At 45.2% G+C, this 21,581-nt stretch overlaps 2 protein-coding genes across 2 annotated transcripts; both read right to left on the bottom strand.

The window, feature by feature from the left end:
- Positions 1–9,285: 9,285 nt before the first annotated feature.
- On the bottom strand, positions 9,286–11,977 carry LOC124462781. The gene is made up of 4 exons (XM_047014419.1): positions 11,060–11,977; positions 10,773–10,897; positions 9,756–9,847; positions 9,286–9,462 (listed from the first exon to the last, which is right to left on the bottom strand). Exons 1-4 carry the CDS (start codon positions 11,790–11,792, stop codon positions 9,309–9,311), a joined length of 1,104 nt encoding a protein of 367 aa, XP_046870375.1. The 5' UTR covers positions 11,793–11,977; the 3' UTR covers positions 9,286–9,308.
- Positions 11,860–20,827, bottom strand: LOC124462779 (coiled-coil domain-containing protein 73-like). The gene is made up of 16 exons (XM_047014417.1): positions 20,737–20,827; positions 20,351–20,437; positions 18,640–18,711; positions 18,431–18,502; positions 18,292–18,327; positions 18,103–18,177; positions 16,546–16,681; positions 15,719–15,798; positions 15,441–15,560; positions 14,323–14,427; positions 13,564–13,674; positions 13,046–13,186; positions 12,800–12,944; positions 12,467–12,511; positions 11,945–12,391; positions 11,860–11,903 (listed from the first exon to the last, which is right to left on the bottom strand). Exons 1-16 carry the CDS (start codon positions 20,782–20,784, stop codon positions 11,860–11,862), a joined length of 1,764 nt encoding a protein of 587 aa, XP_046870373.1. The 5' UTR covers positions 20,785–20,827.
- Positions 20,828–21,581: the final 754 nt, after the last annotated feature.

Below are 21,581 nucleotides of genomic sequence, written 5' to 3'. Positions count from 1 at the left end.
GGATGTGGCCTAGTTGATTTACAAGGCAAAGGGGATGATGGTGGGATAACAGATGAAGTTGGTGCTGGGTCTGCACAGTGCCAGTGGGTGATAAGGTTTAAAGACTAAAACTTGTTCTAAGAGTCTCTCAACTCAAGTATTCCAAAACACTGGCTAGCCTTCAAAAGGACTGGTGGAGAAAGCTCTGACTTAGAGGATGTGGGAAGGCGTCCAATGTTACCTAAACACAGAGAGAGAGCGATGAGGAGGGGCAAGAGAGAGAGAGAGGAAGAGAAGGAGATGAGAACGTCCTATCAGAGTGGTACCACCAGCTGCAGTTTTGTTAATTACTACTTTCTGTATGCTGCTGCTAGAGTGAGGATGAGAGAGAGAGAGAGAGAGAGAGAGAGAGAGAGAGAGAGAGAGAGAGAGAGAGAGAGAGAGAGAGAGAGAGAGAGAGAGAGAGAGGGGAGGCAACCTTGAATCTATGTCAAAAACCCCAGTCTGACTGAACTATGGTAGGGGAATATGGAAACTTTCCTTTAGAAACAGAGAAGTATGAAGTGGAGTAATCGGGATCCTTCGTTGTATAATGAGATAATGTAATGATTTGAGGAGTGGTAGTGTTTCTTAAAAATAATGGAAGAATATGCCGTCCTCAAGCACATCTCCAAATGAAATACAAACACCAGAGTCAAACAGGAAGAGCAAGAGATAGTGGGAAGGATAGAGACATAGAAAAGAAGAAAGTGAGGAGGGAAGAGAGCTATACAGAGATTCAGAGGTGGAGAGTACGTAATAGAAATAATGTCAAATAATATGGAGAAAGAGAAAAATAAACAGGCAGAGAGAGAGAGAGGAGAGAGAGATAGAGAGAGAAAGAGAGAGAAAGAAAGAGAAAGAGAGAGAAAGAGAGAGAGCAGGCTGGCTGGCTGGCTGAGATTCAAGAGACAGCAGAAATTATGTTTGGTCAGGAAATTTCTTCCAAGATATTATCTCCGATGTAAGAGCAGCCACAGCATCAGTCTAGAAGGAACCAAATATCAGGCCTACAAATCACCTCGCAGCCCTGCTTATCTGCAGCCAAATCCACACAGCTGAACTCCTATGCACTCTCTAAACTCAGCTTCATGTCAGGCCCAGAATACAAATCTGCCGGTCATGAACAGGGAACGTATCTCTTTAGTAACAACCGTCAGAATGTTTCACTTTGTGCACCTGGAAACATCCCAGTCAAGGGCATGGGTTCATTGCGTGGCAGATTGCGGCAGGCTTGTTGTAGGTGAGTTTTGATCTCTGGGCCCAGCCATGCTGCGGTTGTCGTCCGGAGGGACATGGTCAGAGCATGGCGAGCAGATAAAGATGGCGATGACACTTTTATCAACTTGCTTTCCTCCGTGTCGGGTGGTGGCTGGAGTCTTAGTTAAGGGCTGTTCTCAAGGCCAAGGTCTTGTAGTTGGAGAAATAGTTCTCGTCTGGAGCGAGCGACCCGGGTTGGAGTCCTGAGAGGGGTGGTTTTACTACAGACTTTTCCTCTGGACACCTCATCCTTGTCACCTGCTCATAAGGCAGTGTTCAGTAGTTACTAAGACGGACTACGACTCGGCGGCCCAAGGACATTTCTGGCAAGATCAGCGCTTGGCGGGAAACCTGAGAGAAGAGAGACTGTTAAAGGAGAGGATCTGTCTGTCTGTGTGGGGCAGCAGCTAAGTTCATTGGCTGGTCATTACTGACTATTCCTGACAGAGGAAACACAAACCCTACAAGTGGTATTTTATCTTGACCAAATATTGTTATTGTTGTTCTTCCAAAGTGGCACTTTGGTCATGTTAGTACAAAGGTATAGAGGCAACCCTCTGTAAGGTGTTGCAATAAAGAGGGTCTAGCTGCACAAATCATTTGGAAGGAAAAACGAAACATTGAAACCAAAGAAAGATTTCGAGAGAGTTCAGTTCTCTTTGGTTCTGACTCTGCCTGTATCTGTCTCATGGACATGATTACGTTCTAACTGGATCATCTGCAACTCCTCACCAATCCAATCCCCTTGGCTTGTGGTTGAGTCAGCGAGAGTGCCACTGCCACTACACAAATACCACCTAGTGACACCAGCCCCATCCTTCATGGCTGCCAGTGCAACCTATAGGGGACAGGCTGGGTCAGGCCCAGCTAAATCATCTGCCGGCCTGTCTGCTGTGTCCTCGCCCCGGCCTGCCTGCTGTGTCCTCGCCCCGGCCTGCCTGCTGTGTCCTCGCCCCGGCTGGGCCCGGCACATGGAGATAAAGAGAGCCCACATTCCTCCACATCTAAGAATGAATGAGGTAACAAGCGACATTGTGACGTTATAGTTTAATGAGCCCGGAGGAATTTTCATCGATGCACTACGTACAGATCTTCATATATACACGCTGAGATGTTGTTTATTCTGGTGAAGTATTAAACGGGCTTTAGATACAATAACACTGTGTGCTGCAGACGATGGTTAGTCTTTGGCAGATCGTTTGTATTGGGTAGATCACAGGCATACTTTATGACTAGCTTGCATGCCTGGAGTCCAGTACTGTATCAGGGGTTATTCATAGTAACATGGATTCATAGTCAACCAAAGTTTTTTTTGTTTTTCTTTCCCACTTCCGACCACTGACCAGAAACACAAACCAAACATGTAAATAAACAAACGGGGATTATCACTGCTGGGGACTGGAAAATGCATACAGTGGCATCGCTGAACCAGGAACTACACTGATCCCTATCTGGTGACCTCTGACCCCATTTCTCCTCCAATCTGACAGGTCATTAAACGCTGAACTGAACATCATCAATCTGGAGAGAAAGGATAACAATCTGATCATTGTTTCTACAAGAAAGTTATTTACAGAAAAGGCATTAATCAACAAATCTACTTATCAAGTACAATCACCCGATAGCTTTGTTGCACTAACATCTTTCTGCATAGGTTGAAAGGCTAAGAATAGGCAGGCAGGGCCTGATTTCCTCATAAAAAATGTTTGTCTTAATGTTTGATTCAAAACATCGATCATTACAGGCCAGCGGGATGAAGATACAAATCAGGGTCGAAGGTAGGATCAGGGGCAGGGGTAGGAGCAGGGGTAGGATCAGGGGCAGGGGTAGGATCAGGGGCAGGGGTAGGATCAGGGGCAGGGGTAGGGGCAGGGGTAGGAGCAGGGGCAGGGGTAGGAGCAGGGGCAGGGGTAGGATCAGGGGCAGGGGTAAGAGCAGGGGCAGGGGTAGGAGCAGGGGCAGGGGTAGGATCAGGGGCAGGGGTAGGAGCAGGGGCAGGGGTAGGAGCAGGGGCAGGGGTAGGATCAGGGGCAGGGGTAGGAGCAGGGGCAGGGGTAGGATCAGGGGCAGGGGTAGGAGCAGGGGCAGGGGTAGGATCAGGGGCAGGGCCATGGACACAAGCAGGAGACAAGACGTCCGGAGCTTTAGGTCTGGGGCAGGGGCATGTGACTGAGTGTGTGAACGCTTGGGTTGGGCAGTGATGGAGACCACCTGCAATGGATCCATGTTCCTCACCACTGAGCCCTCCTGATGTCGACCCTCAGAGAGCAGCCTGGGTCTCTGGATCTCTGGTGCTTCTCCCTCAAGCATACCAGCTGTTCAGCCAGACATGTCCCAGGGAGATGGGCTCCTCCCTGGGTAGTGGGAACCAGAGGAGCGGGGCCACATGGATGAAAACCGACACGAGCCCTGCTAATAACAGACCCCGCTCAGGGTGAGAAAAAGACCCGGACAGTTAACAGAGATGGAGGGGGGAGGATGAGAGAACTGAGAGATAACAAAGGGAAGAAAGAGATGAAGAAAGAGGAGAGGATATGGTGAGAGAAGATGGAGAGCGAAAGAAGAAGATGGGAGAGAGAGTAGGATATCGAGAGAGACACAAACACAATGACAATGTCAAAAAACAAGAATACAGAGTGAGAAAAGGAGAAAAAAGGGAAAGCAAACCTGGCAACCCACCTACCCCCCCCCCCCCCCCCTTCTCCCCCTCTTTACCCCCCCCCTCCCATCCGCCTCTTCCAACCCCCACCCCCCACCTCGTCCACAGCCCCCTCCCCCCTGCTCTGTGGCTCCATCCGTCAGTCAGAGAGGTAAGGGCTGGGGTGGCAGGGCCGGGGGTAATGGAGCGTGTCATTGAAGTCTCATCAGGGAGCGCTCTGGTTGGCTGCAACCACAAACACACTCTCCACAAAGCCTTCGAGAAAGACATTTTTAGCGGCGGTGATGTACAACATAGAACAGCGATTATATGGATTACGTGTATTTACAGTGAGTCAAAGGGCAACATAACTACAGTAAATACAGTCCTGTCTAACCTAAGGGGGATTGAGATATAAGTAGCAGATTGAAATGCTGCGCGTAATTTTACGAACAATACAACAATCACTATTCATACGGTAGACTGCAGTAAAACTGCAGACAATCCCTGTCCTTTCTGTATGTGTATTACATTTCAGATGGCTGAGCGGTTAGGGAGTAGGGGCTATTAATCAAAAGGTTGTTGGTTCGATTCCCGGCTGTGCCAAATGACATTGTGTCCTTGGGCAAGGCACTTCACCGTACTTGCCTCGGGGAGAATGTCCCTGTACTTACTGTAAGTCGCTCTGGTTAAGAGCGTCTTCTAAATAACTAAATGTATGTCTTAAAACTGCAGAAGGTCAACGATTGAGGTCATTTCCCACAGTGCATTGTGTAGATGAAACCTGCAGTCCTACAATCCCCATGCTGCGATTACCAGCATCAACACACTGTTGTCTAAACACTCTACAACACAGCTAACTCTACACCAACCCAACTCGACAACGGTACTATCTCTACAACACCACCAACTCTGAAATTCCACAACACCATTAACTTCACAACACCACTAACTCTACAACATTTACAAGTTGGTAACTAGAGACATTTGTAGCCTAATGGATGTTGGCATGCCATTTGGAGGGAGTGATTTAGAGGAGTGGGCCTGTGTGGAGCATGCAGAGTGTGTGATGCGGACGCCAGGCCAGGAGGGGAGGATCAGGGCACTTTTACTAGATCCCCTGGAGTGCAAAAGTGTTTTCAATCATGTGTGTGTGTCTCTGCACGTGCTCAGGGCTTAGGAGATGTGTTAGTATGTGTGTGTGTGTGTTTGTGTGTGTGTGTGTGTATATATATATAAGTATTTGAGCTTGTGTGTGTTGGAACTGTATACGTACCAATTCATGGTATGTGTGTGTGTGTGTATATGTATTGTATGTGATATGGTGTGTGTTGAAACAGTGTATGTGCCAATTCATGGTATGTGTGTGTGTGTTGAACCGCAGTGAAAGACATATGGGCTGACACCTCAATGGGGGGACCCAGCTAATGCAAGACGGCGTACAGGTTAAGACCCAGCTCCAGTTCCAAGCCCTCAATCACAACCCCAAAATTCATCATTTACGGGGCAGACAGCGCACACACAAACACACACACATACACACACACACACACCACCGTATATACAGGCATCAGTGACATACCGCCCGTCTGTGGGAGGACCATGTACCCCATGTGATGTTCACAACCTCGCAGCTGAAATCAGAAACGTATGCTGGCTGCTGTGGTGGTCCTGAAGGAGTATAATTCAATCAAGCGAACCGTCCGGAGAGTATTAGCCCCCCTCTCTTCACTATCTCTCCCTGGCCGCATCTGTAGAGGGCTGGGGGCTGGAGGGGGGAGGGGGGTCAGTGGTACAGTACCTCATAATTTGAAAAGTCTGATAACTGTGTGAAAAAAATGCGAGGCGGCGGGGACACTAGGGGCCAGGGTACAGGGCTTATTTAAGAGCATATAAATGATGTGAAGTGTGAACTTTAAACTCTGGTGACCTTTGACAGTGGGGGACGTCTCTGAGATTGTCTTCTCAATTCTCCATGGTGGGTTAGTGTGTGTGTGTGTGCGTGTGTGTGTGCGTGTGTATGTATGTAGGGGTGGAGGGTTACAGAAGTGATTCACAGCTGTGAACAGGCACAAGCGGGACTAAAAAGTGTAGTCAGTCATGTAAAGCCCCGGTGAGGAAAGGTAAAGCCATCTATTCATCAGGTGGTAAAAGTTAGTATGTTTAGGAGACCGTGGTTGTTGCAAACACTTCTGGCCGCATACGCTACAGTACAACAACTGTAACGTAAAACAAAAGTGGAGGACCGATAAAATAAAACTCATAATATTCCTCAAAATATTCAAAAAACAAACAAACATAAAATACTTTAGTCTATGGGATAGACGGAAAGGTAAAACCACTTTGGTTTTATATAGAGTCATTTCTAATGATTCTAGTCAAGGCTTTTTAAGCTGATTACTCATCAGAAACTGCTCAAAAAATGTATTTACTGTACATGGCGAGTGGGAGCCATCTTGCCTGAATCAACAGTGTAGCGCACTCATGTAAGTGTTTTCATAGTTCAGCAGCTGCAGTATTTCTCTTTATGAGGCTCTAAGAGAGGCAGAACTGCACTCTTACACAACGCTTTCTCTTCACTTTAATAAGATTCTCCTGTTAGATTTACTGTGATGGCTTTTGAGGCAAAGAGGCATAATATGACAAAACATTGCTCTATAACCTCAGGATATATCTCCCAACAAGCATCAGACATTTATTTAAAAGGCTCCATCGTTTAGTTGAAGGTTGCAGAAAAATGCCAAATAAAACTATTTTCTTTCTCTTTTTTTATTTTTAGCTTTTACAGATTTCCAATAACATGGGACAGTAAATCAGGCAAGAATTTAACTCGTAACTCCCTGTGATGAAGAAGTAGTGTTGAGGTGTCGTCTTCACAGTAGTGGCTTTATTGCAGAGTTACTGTTTAGGACAACCCGGAAATGTTGCATTAGCTAACTACCAAAAGCCTAATTAAAAAATGTGTTAACAAACCAGTTTTAGCTGTGAAAAGAAATATTTCAGCTGAAAGGTTTAGGGTTGGGGTTATTACGTTTTATTTGGGACATTCTGAAATGCCGAAAGCGATTCATAACCCAGTTTTTTTTATCCCTCCCTGCATTGAGAAAAAACATACCTTTAAAGGTAGCTCACAGATTTGTTGAAATGGTTTAGACCACTGTGAAAAGGTACGTGGGGTTAGTGAAAAGGCTAGCTACCCTTGCCTTTTCGCCAGTACCTTTTAATCCCATTTCAAAATATCATGGCTATGTATTATTTGCGATGGGAAAATGCCAAAATAGATTGGTGCTGCGAGTGCTAGTTGCCAAATAAAACACTGTATGCACATTCATTAAATAAGTATTTAATTTCATGGTTTAAAACAATATTATGGTATGCGTAAATCGTTTTCTGTTTTGTCAGTTTTAATTACTTTGAAGTTACCCACCAAGGCTTGCTCTGGCATCTTGAGCAGAGCCACAAAGACTATTTTGGGCACAGGCATTCCTTCCTTCTCCACTCACCAAAAACACCACATCCACCAGAGGCAAAAAATTAATAAAACATTTACCACCAAATTTCCAACCCTCTTCTTTAGTAAAGACATGTTGGAATCAAGAACAGGACTGATGTGTTTAGCCACGTATGAATATTACATATCAGGTCTAAAAATAAAAATACATCTATACATCTATTTTGGGTCATCATTTACAATTACAAAAAAATGTAGAATACTGAGAATCTAGAACAAATTTAGGGATACAGCCTTTGGGTGGTAACACTTGAGCATCAGACCTAGCTTGTCAGCCAAGTGGTAAGGTCAAGATAGCCCTCATTCCCAGACCATCTATACCTCACTGCTGTTGGGAGAGTGTGTTATTCTAAAGTGAGGTGAATGCACACAGAACCCACTGAAGCAAACACACACACTAATTTGCTGGGGTCTCAGGACATGCTGATGGAATGTGAATGTCAGCAGGCTCTTTATTTACACGCTATATAAAAACCCTCTGCTAATTAACACCCAGTATCCTCCCGCACCCAAGTGTAATTGACTGTTTCAAAGGACCACTACTTCATAATCCTGTGTGTGTGTGTGTGTGTGTGTGTGTGTGAGGAACAGAGAGAGCAAGTGTGTATTGGTGTGCGTGTGTGTGTATTAAAATTGCTCTCTATATTGTCTCGTATCCCCCACACCCCCTCCCAAACTCCCTCCCTCCCTCCCAAAGATAAGGGTCAGTACCGCGGGTAGAGAGACACTCAAACGCATCAGATTTCTTTATGGGGGCATTAACATTGTGACGTATTCATAATGAGTAAGTGTAGTAAGATGGACCTCAATGGACCTTGTGCCACCATCAAAAGGTGTGCCATTAATTTGGGGCAAGCGATGAATAATGTTAAGAGTTGAGAACTGCAGCTTGAGTACAAAAGGGAACATACAGTACATGGTAGTGAACCGTGCAACTGCCCCAAGACTTCTCAACCTCTGCTGATATTAGTAACACAGCATGATAACATACCACCGTGATAACAGCAGTATTCCGTTCACAATACGGTCGCAGGTTGCAAACCTTTCTATCAATCACGTCACAGATCCCTTAAGCCAGTCACACGATAACGGTAAAAGGACCCCTGCTCTGCTGTCTAACCCGAGCCTGTAGCTTCCCATGCAACCCTCCTGCTGCAGTGTGTCTGCTGCTCTGTGACTCAGCCACTCGCCCCAACGACTGTGGAAGGCCTGCGAGCAGCACATGTCACTGCCTGTGTCACCTCAACACATGTCCATATGGTCTCCTTTGCCTCCACACAAAATAAGGAGGGACATAAACTTAATGAGAGGCTCATTTGCATTTGTTAATTTGGGTTAATGTGCGCTAATTGATTCCCGTGTCTTGTACACTCCAATTAGTCGCCAAGTTATAGCGGCCCCGCACTGTGAATCTAGCTCCACTCTGGAGGTGAGCGCTGCCGCCGTCGTTAAAGTCCCTGCGAGACCCCAGCCAGATTGGCACAGGAGTAATTAACATTAATTAGCTTGTAAACAATTAAGTCGTGGCACTTTCCCCTTCCTTCTGATAGTGATCAGATCCAGCCTGGCTTAATGCCATGGAACAGCGGCACAGTGCATTACATTAAGGTCACTTTATTTGTTGTCCTTAAAAGTATGTTCCATTCTACTGTCGAGCCTCAATTATCTTTTTTGGAGAACAAAAAGTTTGAAAGCCGTGTAAAAACACAGACTGTCAACGTACAAGTCAAGTTCACATTTATTTGTGAAACAGTGAAAAACCGCAGTACAACACAAACAGTAAACACTCCAAAACGTATAACTTCACAAACATGAACATGTTCATTAAAAAAATCATTCAACAAACATCCTTGTCATTGGACTCGCTGAGCTGTAGGTGGACTACAGGCAGTCTGTCCTGCGTCTCTTGGGCGCCTGGAGCCGGTCGGAGGAGAGGAACTGTTCTATCCTGGTGATCTGGGCTCGGATGTCAGACTGCTGGGTGTCTTCTACGTCCTGGGAAGAGGACAGGTCCAGCCCAGAACCTCCTCCAGAGCTGGGGGGAGAGGGAGGGACAGACAGGTCTTCAACACTAGTCTAAGCTTTCGATTCGATCCTTTTTCCCAGTAGGTACGCTGAGAAAGAGAGAACATATCCTTTCGCACCCCCTGAAGGCAGAGCTGTCACCGATAGAGGAGACACACCAACACACAATCAGCAGGGAACTGAACACACAAAAACTAAATCCGCTATTTAATGCTATAAGGCTGAAACATCGCAGATATTCTGTAAAAGATTGTCAGTGACTAGATTTTGACCCCGGGTGACAGGTAGGGTGGGTGAACATACCTCGAGTTATTCGGCTGCCATGGCAACCTGCTGGTGGCGGTCGAGTGTTGAGGGACGCGAGGAGAACTGACAGAGATAGAGACTCTGCCCTCCTGCAGAAACGCACCAGCGTTAGCCTCGACCACAGACGCACAACGTGTTCAAATCTTTATCTCTTTTTTCTTTCTTTCTGGATATCTCTTCTTCTCGCTCTGAGCCCGTCGACTCGCATCTCGCTCGACACAAAGCACCTGGGATCAATAAGCAAGCGGACAGTCTCCCAGCGTCGATGGCGACTGAGGAGTGAGTGAGTGTGTGAGTGAGGAGAGGTAGCACAGGATCATTAGTAGACCTGTTCCCACAGCCTATCCATTCTGCGATTGTCTGCGAGCCTGTTCTGTGCAGGACACACGTCTAACACCCTTTAACGCAACGCCAAGGAAGCTTCCCTGTGACCCCTGAAGCTACGCACGCCACAACCTCTTGACAGCGAGGAAAAATGGCTGTCTGGAAGTGCTCGTTCAGATATCGCTCTCTTGAAATTGTGCCTGTGTTTATCATTTGGGGGAGCTATCAGAGGGATCCCTATTGTACTAGGGTAAAGAATTCACCCCACTGTTGGAGATTTTATGAAAGACATGCTCTGAGGTTAACAGGTCAATGGATCTCTGGCAAGTTTGGGTTGATCCCTCTTGTAGCAGTAATCCCTTAAGGAGTCGGTGATCCATTTCCGTGACGGATACACTGTGACTCTTTCCTGCTGGTCTTTATCAAGCTCTAATTGAGAAAAATGCTGCAGTTTGGGGCGCTGAAATATATTTGGAAGTGGAAGTGGAAGCTCACTTCTGTAGACCTATTCATCGCTCCGCATAGCTCAGAGGTGAGCTCATTAGTTGTTAGTTGTATTTATTTTTTTAATAGTGGTTTTCTTTTTTGGCAAGTTTTTCTTTTTCATCAAGTCTTGCTTTTTCTTTCCTTTATATTCTTCCCTTGCGAGGGCACATTTATATATTTTTTTTGACAGTTTTGTAAACATACTTTTTCCGCTGAGGTGTCACAGAAGGCCTCTCTGATAGCCTTCCATTCCCCTTGCTGGTGCCCTCGAAGGGAGGACAGGGGGCTGGCAGCAGGACACACCTCTGCTGCTCCGGACTGCATCATGACTGCATCTCCGGGGGAGATGGGACGATCAGACGTTAGCTGGATTGGACATTGGGCACTAGACATATTTACATATACAGTGCTGTATACAAGTCTTAGGCACAAATGCATTTTTAAATATGAATAGGAGATCTTAACACTGTCCTCTGGAGACACCATCTTACCTCTGCAGTCCTGTCTGCCCTGGAGGAGGGTGGGAAGGCCCAGGAGAGCTTGTCTGATGTTGAGGTCAGACAATGAGGGCTTCTGGGATGTTGGAGTACCGTGGTCCTTGTCTGGAGGGCCTAGCCTGTTCCTGGTATGATTCTGAGCGGTCCAATCAAACGCTGAGCGATACTTCTTGCTGCTGGCGAGGTGGTCGATGTCTCCACACGGGCTCGCGCACACCAACTCTGTGGGCTGGTTGAGACGGAGAGGGATGTCCACCATCTCACTCTCAGGGTCAGGAACTGGACTTTCAGCCTGGGTGGATGTAGCTTGTTGGTCAACATCAGCATGCTGGTGTCTGGTCACTCCTGCCACTATCACTGCACACTCTGTTTCTCTTGCCGAACTAGCCGGGTCCACATATGTGGAGGCCAGGTGTGGTGGTGGTCGGTCAGGGTCCAATTCTGCGTCTGTGGGTTCTGCGGGGGCCTCGCTGGTCCCAATACGACAGGTTCCAGTGACAGGAACAGATTCGGGTGAGGTGTTCTGACATGCTGAGGGCTCATGCTGGGACGAATTCCCAACGCCCTGCCTCTCTCTCACTGGTTTCTCCGACTTGTCTTTTGACTCCTGATGTTGCAGTGGATCAGCCTGCTGAGTCTGAGCCCCATTGTGGCCCTGGGCCTCGACTGGCGATAAGCTACATGAATCATCACGAGCATGCAGTCTGACTTCACTATCCCTCTCCATGTGGCTGGCGTCCCCGTGTGGATGTGCGTTCTGGGGACCAGTCACTGGAGCCTCGGGATCGCGCCGGTCAACGTCCTCGGGTGAGGATAACCCGCCTCTGTGTCTGGGTTCCTGTTTAGAGCATGTCTGGAGCTTTGCTGTTTCTTCACTACGCTCCCTCCCTCCCTCCTCCTCTTCCCTCTCATCCTTTGCTCCTTTGACGGCGGCCCCTGAGCCCTCTGCTCCACTGTAAACAGACCTGTTGTCTGAGCAGGATAGCCGCGTCCACACAGCACCTTCACCGCTTCCCACGTCGCCAGACCCGCAGGCACGATCGAGCAATCGGCAGAGCACGGAAGGATGGGAATCCCGTCTCTCTCCCTGGGCCGAGTTGCGTCTGGGTTCGGGGTTTGATTCGCCCGGCTGACCTCCCGGCGTTCCGCAGATCGGTCTCGTTAGCACGTCCACCACGGCGGCCGTCTCTGTGACCAGACTGTCTGTGACCCCCGGCTGGCCTCCAGCCTGTGGGGGGGGCAGGCCCTCTCTGCTGCCTGGTCTGGGGAGCTGCGGGCGGGGCTTGTCCTCGTTGTGACGTCCATCCTCTCCGGTCCTCCCTGGGTCTGGGTTTGAACAGCCTGGGCTGTAAACACTGGGGGACTGTGGGAGGGTGATAACCTGACTGGAGCTTGTCTGACCTGCACTCTGGGATTCCATGGAAGAGACTGCGTCACTGGGTTTATCTATGCGGGTCAATAGATTAGCATTACCAAGAAGTTGTGCTCCTTTTGTGATTTGACATCTACGGTTACAACATACACTCATGGTGAGACAGATACTCTTTGCTTCTACTACAGTATTTAATGCCACCCCAAAAATAGATTTTTAAATAGATTTTAAGGTTGCCTGCGTTCTTCACCAGGAGAAAATATATTTGATATCCCAAACCATAAAACGTTAATGCTAAATGCTAAATGAATACATGTAAATGTTAATATTGTGGATCCATGTACCTCGAAGTATATCTTTACCTTGCCGATCATTCTGGGTCGGTTGAAATAGTACGGTTTGATCCACAGTCTTTTCTCCAAACACATCCTCTGCTGCAACGTCACTACTGTGACTGGACAGGCCTCCTCGTTCAGCAGCGGCCTTCTGGTTGGCTTTAACCCCCTCCTTTACAGGGGAACGTACGGGTCATAGAGGAAGCCTCGCTCGCTGAATGCTCCCCTCCCTGTGTAGGAGGAAGTGGATGTGTGGCGTTGAGCTTGGTCTACCTGTGCTCCCCGTGTGTGCTCAGCAGCCAGCGCGGCCTGGGAGAGCAGCTCAGCGTGCGTGTGGTGGAGGCTGTCGTAGGCCTCCCGCGCACACCTCAGGTCCTGCTGCTCACTGCGGATCCTCTCCAGCAACTCCAGCTTCTGGTCACACACCCAGAGAGGCCAAACCAACCATCACACAACTGATTTGGCAGATCTGCAGATGTATGTGTTATGGCAAGGCTGATGAGTTTTCAACTGAATCCAACCTATGATTCGCTGAATGGATTTTATCAGAATTTATCTGCAAAGTACACTGCCAGAGTTCAAATATTTGTCAGCCACTTTTTGTACCCGAATTTACTGAAACTAGGTCTTTGTTTGAAAGCCTGTCATACAGTTCAGAGCATTGATCACATATTATACACGCACACACACACACACAAAATATATCTTTGGTGTCAACTATGGATTTTAGACAGCATTATTTAAAAATCTTTTAATTCTCTTTTTACTTCTAGGTTTAGCTAGCTTTCTACCTCGTTTCCCCAGATCATCCTGGCGTTCCTGCTCTGCTCCTCTAGCACCAAGGATCTGTCTTCTTTAGCATCGACCCTCGCTCGCATCACTTCATGTTCTCCTTTAAGGCTCTGCAGTAAAATTAATCATCCGGGAGATTTTTAATGCAATAATACATTTTTATGTGTTTATTTTAACCTCGACTGAGGGCTCTAAACAGCACAGGGAGAGAGCGAGATAGAGATAAAGAGAAAAATAGAGAGCGCGAGAAAGAGAGAGAGAGCTGCTCATACAAATCAGTTTGGCTGTGTCGTGTTCATAATGTTTTTAATTAATGAATGGAAAGTGTGATTGTGAATTACATCGAGGTAGGGGCAGGGCAGTGTGGAGAGCACCATAAATGAGTGGAGGCTGTAAAGGGAGAATAAACACACTATCCTCAGGTTGCACTTCACAACTGCACTAATGTGCAGAGTGTGATATACAATGCCCTCCATCATCTTTATGAGCAGCACACCATCATCATTTACTCCTGTCCTTGTATAAATTTGCCTTATAATCATTTAAATAAGGCTGAGAAATCTTTGTTCCAAATGGAGAGATCCCAGGAAACGCCTGTACCACGATGAGCCAAGGAGGCCTGGGATTTAAACCATGTGTCAGCCATGAAATGAACGAATCACAAAATGAATGGGTTGATTTGAAATCAAAACATGGAGGTAAAAGCCGGTCAGACGGTGGTTGCGCTGCAGTAGGGACATAGAGAGAGGCAGCAGGACCTGGTGCTGCTCTGTCTGGGCGCGGAGCTCCTGCTCTGCTCGGCACACGGCCTGCGTCTGGGCCAGCAGGAGCTGCTGGGTGTGCTGCAGGGAAGTCATCACCTCCTGAACACACACACACAGACACGCAAGCAAACAGGCACACGCACACACGGGGACACACACACATGGACACACCCACACAGATGGACACACACCAACACAAAAACAAGTGTGCACGCACTTCTCATTCTGACATATTTAGCTCCAACTATGATCCTTGACTCCCTGTACGTCAACTTCCTCTAATTTAATTGTATTCAACGTTTCATACAAATCCATGTTTCCATCCTGCAGCAGAGTTACACTGTACTGTCCTGTACTGTCCTGTCCTGTACTGTACTGTCCTGTCCTGTCCTGTACTGTACTGTACTGTCCTGTACTGTACTGTACTGTACTGTCCTGTCCTGTCCTGTACTGTCCTGTCCTGTACTGTACTGTCCTGTACTGTCCTGTACTGTACTGTACAGGATGATACTCGCCTGCTTAGCAGCTCTCTCAGTTGCGTTCTCCTCTCCCAGCTTTCTGTTCATTTCCATTTCCTACAAAAAAGACAAATTAAAGCTGCAATAGGTAACAAATTATAAACATTATAAAATCAATTAAAATATGCCAAGCAGAGCCCCCAATTCTTGTTGAACTTCCGTGCTTTCCTCCAGCTCGAGTTTGATTGAAATTGGATTTACAACAACCAGGCTTATAGCTGGAAGATTATACTTGGGATATCATAACCTGGACAGTAGTGGGGCCGCAGCAAAAATTAGTAATTGACATTCCACGGTCACTGAGCTGTCTGTGTTGCTAAACAAATCTCAGAGGGCTAGCTTACACAACATGCTTACAGGGGACAAAACCTTTATTTTATTTTCAGAAAACTGAATACCTATTGTACCTTTAAAATAACCGGGTGTTATCTCATAACAATGAATATTATGACATATAATTCATTCATTCATTCATAATTATACAAACATCTATATGAATAATGGATATATACATTTTTATACAAATATGTAAAGCAGATATATCTGTAATCTGTCATACAAAAGGAACAGTGATGATTAAAGGAGTTATTCTACCACATGCAGTCTGTGTTGAAGCTGCTGTAGGAGCTGGTCTTTGGCTGTGTGGTTATTCTCAGACCTGCCCATGGAAGACATTCTGGCTTTGATCAGTTTGTTGTTCAGTTCCTCCAAGCTCTGGATGGACAGAGGACGAAACATCACAGCTGTTCTGATTCCTCAATGGATAGAACATAAACTGACTAAAATCATTTTTCAAAGGTGTGACGCCCACCTCAACTTCATACTTTAACAGAAGATTCCCAAACATGAATGACAGAGCAGATTCTGCTCACCTGCTTTAAGGCTTTAATGGTTGACTCCTTTCTGCTGTTTAAAGAAGACAGCTTCTTGTTTTGTCTCATGGACTCGTCAACTGTAAGAGAATGATACAACGGTAGTGGGAGTTAAAATGTTTTGATTTGAACTCATTCATTATCCCGATATATAAAAATGTTATCCATCACATGTCTATATTACAAATACATTAGATTTACTCAGCAGAATTTTTATCCAAAGCATCTTGCAAATACTGCATGTCAAAATGTATAATATGCAGCATGTATTAGACATTAAAATGTATTTAAATGTATTGCTCTCTATACTAGCTACATGTGGTACAGGGAAAAGGGGAAAACACTTTCCAGACAAATTCCACATGAAAGCCGAGCAAAAAAAAGAAAAAGTGTCCTATCTTCTTTAAATTAACAGCAGCTGCAGAGCTGCAGAGACAACCATAACTTTATCACCACACTTTAAATAAATAGCGATAGAACGGTTTAGTGGCTACCGATAAACCAATTTACAAAAAGCATGGCAATGAAATGACAACACTGTTGATGGTTAAACATGAGACAAGACATGGCTACCTGATAATGTATGGCCTGCCATTGTTATCAACACTCACAATAACATAACAATTTGCAATGTCCCTCGTTACAAAGACCATAGCTATCACAAAATGTGACAAACAATTCTAGTTGCAAAAGCAAACAAGCCTTATGTTCGAAAAAATTCAAAGCACCGTGCAATGGAATGCAACCACAATAATCTACAATGGTAGCCATCTATTTCTAATGGTTAAATGAGCATGTGTCGATAAAATAGATAATGCGATCGATACCATTTTGCTCCAGCTTAGCGTGGGCCTGTTTGAGCAGAGCACACTGTCTGGAGAGAGCTCCGAAGCGTTTCTCCACCTCGCCCAGCTGGCTCAGGTGTCTGTCCCTGCTCTGGCTCTGCAGCTGCAGCTTCTGATCCTGATGCAAAAACATTTCATTTTTACATTTTGGAATTTCTTTTTTTTCTTTCTTTTTTCTTTTTTTTTTTTTGGGGGGGGGGGGGGGGGGGGGGGGGGGGGGGTACATTGATAGGTCCACATAAAAACAACAAACCCCAAATACAGTATGTCCTATAAGACCGCTGTCAAATTTTATGTATATGTCTCCATTAAAGAACAAACCCTGCCCTCAAAAACAGTATTAGTTTACGACTGCCTTCTAAACATGTGGTTTCTCATGAAGGGGTTGGGGGGGGGGGGGGGGGGGTTGTTGAAACTGGTGTGATTTCTCTCAGTAACAGCATGCTCTGTCCAGCACATGCAGAACAGTAGGATCCCAGTGTATAGTCTGCTGTCACTTTGGGCTGAAGGGACCTTTGTTTAACATCTTGGCTGCTTGCTCTCTCCCTGAGATAAGCAGTCAACTCAGCGCATGCCTCACGGCCTTTTATTGGTCAAGCCTGTCGTTATTGTTTGATTGTCTGTATCTAGCAAATTCTCTCTCCTTTTCCGCCTCTCTCTTGTCTCCCCATTTCTTCTTTAACCACAGCGGAAGGTTAAACAGAGCGAGCCTCAGATATAAAATATTTTAATAGTGATATTTTCTCTGTGGCCTAGCCGGTTCAAGTGTCACACACTCCCTATCCGTTAGTCCTGATGAGCTGTTCCATCCCCCTCGTCCTCCTCTTTAATTCCTCCCACTCCCACTCCCACTATCCTCTGTCAACAATTCATATAATTGGAATCCTTACCAGCTCGCTTAATTTCTTCTCCAAACTGTACTTGAACAACTGTAAAACAGTACAAAGTAAAACTTTAAGCCGTAAGCAACCGAAACAAAAAAGATATACACTTTTAGGGGATAAGATTCTTAGAAATGTAGACATCCAACAATTTGTAGTAAAACACACAAGCATGCAAAGCAGTTCCTAAAAGTCGGTTGATCAAAAAGAACTCAATCCAAATAAGACATAAAACATTTTCTCTGGGATAAGACGGCGTCAAACACAATGACCCTAGTATGCATCACCAGAGGACTCCATTGTGTATCTTTCAGGATAGAATATCAAAATCCACTTTCTAAACCAGTCTCAATCCCAGGGTTAGGCTGTTAAATCAATGGAGCGTAGGGAGGCAGCCATATATCACCATGGTGGTGTCACCCCCCAAACTGAGCCTCGTCTAGCCCCATTCAGAAGGTCAACTGGGGGGTAGTTGTTCCCATTATAAGACGCACCCCTAAACTACAGAACATAACTGGTACACTGATAAGATATGCTCGGCCCAACCGTCACAGAGCGAAGGCTTGATGTTGATGTCTGCTTTTTGGGAGTTTTGGATTTGAGGCTTGTGTGTTTAGGTTTGTGCGCGTGGAAGTGTGTTTCTGTGGGTTTTGAATACCTGTAACTGTTTCAATTCCTCCTTTAGACTGCTGGTCTCCTTGTCTTTTAACTCTGTAGACAACTGATACCTTCCCTTTAAAGTTAGTCATTTCAACAGACTGTAAATATGCCATAATTGGGACAAATAATATACATTTTTATAAATGATCTCCAAATCTGCATTCATACATCAAATGTTTCTTTATACCTTCTCTCCTTCAACATCCCTGAGTTTGATCTGAAACTTAATTCAAGAGGAGAAATCAAACGCAACGTTCAAATAACAGCATTCACTTTTCAGGGCATATTCCCAGAGTGCAGACAGAAGGGACAGAGAAACCAAACACCTGCTTGTTCACACTAGCCAGAGCCTCCGCATGCTGGCTAGCCAGGGTCTCCATCTGACGCTGAAGAGATTCCTACCACAAAACACAAGGAATCCCACATCATTCTGTTTCAAGTATTACAAAGGTGACAGATCAATCCTCGCCATTTTGGATCTGCTGTTGTTGCTTCGATATAGACAGTAAACTAAACTGAACAGGCAGGCACCGACCTTCTGCCATGCTAACTCCTGTTTCTCCAGCACCAGCTTGCTCATCTGATCCTCGTTTCGAGTCTCTGCATCCTGGGGGAGAACAAGACAATTCAATAACCCACACTAAATGTGTTTATGGAATAAGAAATGTATACTTTAATAGACGCTTCGATAAATATGAGATTTACAAACATCACAGAACCGAAAGTGCTTATTAAAGCGGCCTAGGCAGAGGTATTTATGAATGTCCTCATAACCAGATCCCTGTTTATCAATTCCCATTCATCATTAAACTCTAGTCCAGGAAGTATACACCAGCAGAGTTCCCCCCCCCCCCCCCCCCCCCTCTGTCTCTCAAGTCTATAAATTGCCCGAAGTGAGACTAAAGTATGCATTAAGTTTCAGTAGTGCAGCCCAGCATATCTTGGAGAAGCTGTGGAACATTAGACTGGTGATATCCGAGTAAAGCCGCCCTTATCCTCCCTGTTCTCTGAGAGAAGGCAGGTAAAAGTCAATTGCTTTCTACAACCAGGGGACTTTTTATATGCATGTGGGAGTCAGTTCACAGAGCTTATTTATAAGTTCCCATTAAACTATGCTACTAGCTTAGAATACACTTCAAGAAAGAAGATAAAGCTGTTACTTTGCAGCAGAGGTATAATGAAGCGAGTGTCTCAGTGGGTGTGGGCAGGGCAGAAAATCTAGAATCAGCCGTCCTTATACAAAACCAAGTCCCAAAAAACACTGTCTACTGTAATTTCGTTAGTTTATAATTGACTGATAAATGATGAGGCTTAAAAGACTACTTGAGAGAGACAGAGGGAAGGAGGGAGAGAGAGAGAGACAAAGACACTAAGAGACAAAGACAAGAGAGAGAGAGAGAGAGAGAGAGAGAGAGAGAGAGAGAGAGAGAGAGAGAGAGAGAGAGAGAGAGAGAGAGAGAGAGAGAGAGAGAGAGAGAGAATATGACTTTCACATTGCCCTTTGTGGTAGTGAAGATGTTGGGCCATGCTTTAAAAAAAAAAACATATACCAAAAGAAAAGCTAAGGAATTTGACCTGAGCAAGAATGTCTGACATCATGACATCCTCTTGCTTCTAACCCCACACCAATAAACAGCTACAACTACAAAGTGCTACTTTAATGATGAGCCCCGGGATCACACTGATTTAAAGTCTGTGTTTCTGATTCAGAAACACGGCCGTAACAATAAAAGCCCAGGATGGACAATAGTTTATTTTTTTTCTCCTATAACCTTTAAACATGTCCAGCAAGTGTCAAGTTTAAAGTGCTTGCTTCAGGGTAGTGGGGCTATTTTCTCATTTTTACAAGGAAATACATGAATTCATAGGGTGCTCAGCTTGCATGACCCCCATTTTGATGTTATGTGCAACTACAGATGACTCGTGTCGATTGCCAAAAAGGGCTCGGAGCTTCCTCTGTGAAACCCATAATATGCCTCCTTTTCTAGGACGTGACCCTCCCTTCCTCCCCCTCACTGGGCCAGAGTGTCTGAGCTCCTCTTGGTCAATAATGTGACACACTACAGAGAGAGCACGTTGTAATGGTGTGTGGACATTCCCAAAGATGGCTTTTTACGCTGTATTCCTATTTTTGTGAGTACCTTAAGGATAGAACATTTTGAAAAAAGTTGCTGAAGTTGTTTCCTTGTTCCTATCGTTGATGATTTTGTTACCAGGTTGATCTGTAAGCATCTATGATAGTGTACCCTGTGAATGTGCAGCTCCTCCACTGCTTCCAGCAGCATGGTTTGAAATTCCAGAAGCTGTAGAGAGATGATTCCACTGTCCACCTCCTGTGGGATGTATAACAACGGATATTCACACTCAACATCATGTCTGCCTGTCTGGGAAATTATGCTACAAAAATAGCGCATGATTATTACTATATGTTTCATCTGCATAAAATATTTTATTACATTCGAATTTCTTTAAGGTTATGTAGATTTCAGGACAAGGCCAGTACAGCCACATAGAAGTCTATTAAACTGGTGCGTAAGGTCAAAATTATATTTAATTAAATATACCAAAATTTGATTTTGATACAGTTTTAGACGCTACTTTGATAAGGCAGGTTTAACCTGAGTTGACTTACTGCTGGTTTAATAGGGGAGTCTGCAGCGAGATCCATTTGAATGTTCATTAAAACGTTTAGGGTGGGGCTTGGCTCCTTTTGCTACCTTTACTTACACTGCCTTTTACCTTCTGTGCATTGAGACAGCAATACAAGCAACAATTAAAATAAATATATATCATCTAAATTAGAATTGTGCATTCAGAGAGCTATCGTGAAAAGCGATATGCAGTATATTTGTAAAATGTTCACACATTCATAATTCTAACATACAATAAATATGATTACTTGCGTGTTAGTTATCTTTAACACAAGCATGTAACTGTCGATAATTTTTGTATTTTAGTAAGAAAAAAAGATACTCGTTACCCTTTAATGACTAAAAGCCAAGGCGATCCTAGCAGAAGTCTTCTAATGTGAGGGGGTCTTGCGCGGCAGTTCTGTCCGTAGTGTCTCCCTACTTCTGAGCGAGAACATAACATCTTCAACCCATCAAGGTGAATATGGAGCTGTCCTTAGAGTCTAATAGGGGTCAGGGCCATAATGCTGAATGGACAAATTGTTCTGTCATTTGGCTTAAATTATATAAGTTATTTAATTTGACCTGTGGATGGTCCCCCCCAAGTCTCCTTATCATCATGACTGGGTTTTTAAGTGGGAGGTCTCCACTGCCAATGATCCTTTCATAAAAGAGTGCCTTTTCTCCATTTAACCTGCCCTGTTATAAATCATGTGCAGGAATTAAATGATCCCGTTAGAATCTGCTACTATCATAAACTGACATTGTGACCTGAGGGGGGCTGAGGTGGGGGAGCTCAAAATGCCTTTCTATTCCCCTCTCCTCTGATCCACTTGAGCAGGTATTA

Source organism: Hypomesus transpacificus, unplaced genomic scaffold (assembly GCF_021917145.1).
Source record: "Hypomesus transpacificus isolate Combined female unplaced genomic scaffold, fHypTra1 scaffold_249, whole genome shotgun sequence".
Taxonomy (NCBI): Eukaryota; Metazoa; Chordata; class Actinopteri; order Osmeriformes; family Osmeridae; genus Hypomesus; species Hypomesus transpacificus.
This window is presented reverse-complemented; position numbering and strand designations above follow the sequence as displayed.